The sequence below is a fragment of the Erigeron canadensis genome, chromosome 7, assembly GCF_010389155.1.
Source record: "Erigeron canadensis isolate Cc75 chromosome 7, C_canadensis_v1, whole genome shotgun sequence".
Lineage (NCBI taxonomy): Eukaryota > Viridiplantae > Streptophyta > Magnoliopsida > Asterales > Asteraceae > Erigeron > Erigeron canadensis.
This window is the reverse complement of record NC_057767.1, coordinates 34,003,989-34,007,967: the sequence shown is the minus strand read 5'-3', so window position 1 is coordinate 34,007,967 and position 3,979 is coordinate 34,003,989. Positions and strand designations below refer to the sequence as shown.

At 35.8% G+C, this 3,979-nt stretch overlaps 1 protein-coding gene across 1 annotated transcript; it reads right to left on the bottom strand.

Moving 5' to 3' along the window:
• Positions 1 to 1,830: 1,830 nt before the first annotated feature.
• Positions 1,831 to 3,979, bottom strand: LOC122608655 (11S globulin seed storage protein 1-like). Its single transcript, XM_043781747.1, has 4 exons — positions 3,682 to 3,979; positions 3,179 to 3,420; positions 2,378 to 2,800; positions 1,831 to 2,287 (listed from the first exon to the last, which is right to left on the bottom strand). The coding sequence occupies exons 1-4, from the start codon at positions 3,977 to 3,979 to the stop codon at positions 1,907 to 1,909; spliced, it is 1,344 nt and encodes a 447-aa protein (XP_043637682.1). The 3' UTR covers positions 1,831 to 1,906.

Genomic DNA, 3,979 nt, shown 5'->3' with positions numbered 1-3,979 from the left:
TTTTACCTAGTTACTTGTGCTTGTCTTTTAATTTATTCTCATGTGTATTTTTGAATTGTTGAATTGTTTTTAAAAGGTGTTGATTAATCATTGCAGTGAAAGCTTTAGCGTAAGTTAGTTTTATATACTTTCTTATCCTTCAATATCCGGTAAGAGGAAAAACCCCTAGCTAAACACCCAAAGGCAAAATACTAATTAGGAATAAAACCGTCCTTTCAAGATTTGATCCTAAAATCTCTCCTATTACAAAGAGCTATTGTCTTATGTCCATTGCAAGCGGAAGACATTTGAATTCTTGAAATGAGTTGGGTCTTTCTTGAAACTCTAGCCCTTTTCTTTAAAAAGGATCTTACTTTATACTTTAGTTTTTTTGGACAATTTTAGCCTTGTGTTTCTAGATAATTACTTCTTGTTCTTGAAGATCTTATCCGCATATTTTCGGTCATTAACACCACACCTAAAGGGCTAAAAATGATCGAATGGTTAAACATATTGTTTTTTCAAAATAAATTTGATATCTTCGTAACATTACTTATAATCATTTTCACTTATCTTTCTCTTAACATTACTTTTATTTTCAATCTTTAAATTTAATACCTCACTATATCTTAATACTTTTTGATACATCCAATCGAAATAAAACGTAACAAAATATTAGTTGACAGGAGGGGGGAATGTGTGTTCGTTAGGCCATTTCCAATGGCTAAATGTGCATCTGTTTGTCTGTTCATTTAACTGTTGGTGGAGATATCGAAACTTTGAAATATTGGTGGAGATATTGAAAACTTTGAAGGATTTTTTATTAATAGGGAAACATAATACTCGTAATTTTTAAGCATATATATATATATATACATTAATATAGATGATATGAGATATTGGCAAATTTAATTTTTTTCAAATATATTGAAAGCAAAAAGAGTTTATTAATAGTTACTAGTATGATTGGCATATCACCGTTAGAGATGGTTCAAGGATCCTTTAAAATTGTATCAATTTTATAAGTAAAGTTGGAAGAATCTCGAATTAAAATCAAGATTAAGATTCAACTTTGATCTTTGAAAATTGACCATTGATTTTAATCCAATAGTTAAAGATTCCCAAACTTCACCTCTAAAGTTGATTATAAATTTAGATGATTTGTATCCCTATAAATAATAGCCATGATAGTTGATCTAGATATGAAAGATATTTTGGAGACGTTACATTGTTGGTTTTGATTATTGGGCATGGTTAATTTGGGCCCAACGTGGGTTTTGATTACTGGGCATGGTTAATTTGGGCCCAACGTGGGCATAAGTTTTTGTAAATGATGAGCGGTCTTGGTTCCGTACTTCCGTCTAGGTGTAGTTCTCAATATTGAATCCTAGAGTGAAACCAAAACCGATACCCACATTTTGTTGGTTTCTAGGATTTGGATTTGGGATTGCGAGTATCCGAAAATGACACCTTAATTAATTATAAATGCAACCAGATCAATTATATGTATTGGTGATTTTCGGTGACCGAAACGTACGATAATGTGACGCCCATCACCACATTACATATTTAGCCCCCTGACTCCTTGAGGGAAACTAAAGTAAACATTATCTAACCAAAAAAATTTAGTATTGTTTTGTATAAGCCTTTTAAGTTAAACAAAAAGCCTTTTGAAATGGTTTTACTTATATACGATTAGAATACCCTCCTTAGTTTACTCATATTTTATTTTGATATAAGAAAAGGTTTCGCTTCTTTTTAAATTTAAATGAATTAAAACTCTGAAAGCTACATAACTTAGATAACTTATAGTAATATTAATGAGAGATCAAAACCTCTTATTTCGTTACATCGACGGTAAAACATCAAAGTTTTTATTAATTATTCCAAAACATACAACCTGCTGCTCCTTTTACAGCAGGATCCCCTAGTATGGCCTCGAACTAATCGGGCTAAACATCATAGTTTCCTGCCTGTTGTTCTTCAAGCTCCAAGCCTCTTGCTCCGACAAACGGAACGCGTTCGCGAGCACACTGAGCGGCATTGCCCTTATAGCCGAAGTGCGACCCGCCAATGAGCTAACCATGGCGTTGTCATTAGTCCTGAAAGAGATCCATTGGCACCCTTGTTCTCCGGCCCGTTTGGCAACAGCAAAGTTCTGTGGCACCACCACTATCTGACCCTCTTGGATCTGGTCGTCAAACACGGCTTGTCCTTGGTGGTTCACTATCTGCATCCTCATGTTTCCTTGTGTCACGTGGATGATGCTGTGTGCATTTGTGACCCAGTATGGTGACACTACAGCATTCTGTACATACCATAAATAATTAAAACTTTTATTAGTCGAGGACATGAAGCATAAATGTGAAGTTATAACATATTGGTTGTATTTACTAACCCTGTTAAGAACTCCTCTCTCGGCACTAAGTTGGACCATTTGGAGAATGGGGAGTTTGAAGCTGTTGAGGTTGGAACACCATCCAGCTTGTGGGTTAAAGAAATCGGCCCGAGACACATCGTTGATGTTGGCTGTAATCGTGGCTGAACAAACGGTTTCTTCGATACCGTTACGTCCACCTTGTTGATATTCTTGTTGTTCAAATCTAGTTGGTGGTTTAACAACTTGAAGACCTCTTTCCACCTTCACAATGTGACCTCTGTTGTCATCTGGGCTTTGAAGCCTCTGAGCTGTTTCTTGGTCAACATTGAATGCCTCTTGAAGGATTTCGAGATCGAATCCACGGAAAATGTTGGCTGAACCCTCTTCAGGATGTTGTTGTTGCTTTTGTCCTTGTTGCGGGTTTCCAGCAAGGAAGAATCTCTGTTGCAAAAAGACCCAGATGTTTTTAGTACGTTTTCATTTTTTTTTAAATAAAAAAGTTTAAAGAAATTTGTTTTTGCTTAATTCGAGGTGACCCATCAACCAAAAAATTAAAGTTAGGATTAACACGTGAGATTTAACCCACGACCTTATATAAATGGGCCACTCTTGATACTTCTAGTTCTAGGCCTATTGCTTAATAGATGGTTATATGGATAACTGACTCATTAACTGTATTTTATCGACCAGTCTTACAGCCAACATAAAAACTCAAATGTTTTACTAGATTTGGTTAAAGTGATCAGCATTGGTTGATATTTTGAAAATTTCGAGATACATACGAATATTTATATATGTGTAAATGATATGTAAATGTACCCTGTGGAACTGGTCGAGCTGGTTTTCGGCGTTGGTGGAGTCGAGCAAAACAACAGCAACAATCTCTTCTTGTCCATCGTTATACATCCAGTGAGGAGCGCCGGTGGGGATGACAATGACATCACCTTGACGGAAGTGACGGATCTTCTGGTGGCGATCTCCGAATGATTCTTGTGATACTTGTTGGGATGACTGGTATGTTTCCGGGCACCCAGGGAACATTATGCCTTGATAACCTCTTCCTAATATATAGTATTAAAACAATAAAAGTAATATTTAAATAAATGTGTATGTATAAATATAATGTGTACAAGATATGCATCGAAAAATTAAAACTCCTATTGATCAGACCAGAAACAAAGATATTTAAGATTAAAGTTGAAAAAAAAAAAAAAAAAGTGGACAGTGTCATTTTGAGACAGAAAGAGTGAGTATGGTACACTATACTGTATATAACTAGTGCTCAAAAACAGAAATTTATATACAAACTAATTATAAGGCACCTTGGAGAATGTAGACCATGAGTGGGGTGTTCACATAAGAAGGCAAGAGAAGCCCTTGTGGTTGGATATGGTGACGAATGACCTCAACACCGGCACACCTAAATTGCTGCTCATTGGCATCAAAGAACTCGGTGTAACCAGCTTCAGCTTGAATAACTTGATTAGGTTCAACCGCATTAATCCTTTGAATTTGGCACTCATTTTGTTGTTGCTGTTGTTGGAATGGTTGGAAAGCAAGGCATCCATGGAAGAGAAGAAGAAAGCTTAGAGAAAGAGAGATCTTGATGTTGTTAGCCAT

Coding starts and splice junctions, on each gene's coding strand:
- LOC122608655 (XM_043781747.1), bottom strand. CDS start 3,979: ATGGCTAACAACATCAAGATCTCTCTTTCTCTAAGCTTTCTTCTTCTC. Junction 3,421..3,681: donor CATGGTCTACATTCTCCAAG/GTGCCTTATAAT, acceptor ACTATATATTAG/GAAGAGGTTATCAAGGCATA. Junction 2,801..3,178: donor AGCTCGACCAGTTCCACAGG/GTACATTTACAT, acceptor TTTTTGCAACAG/AGATTCTTCCTTGCTGGAAA.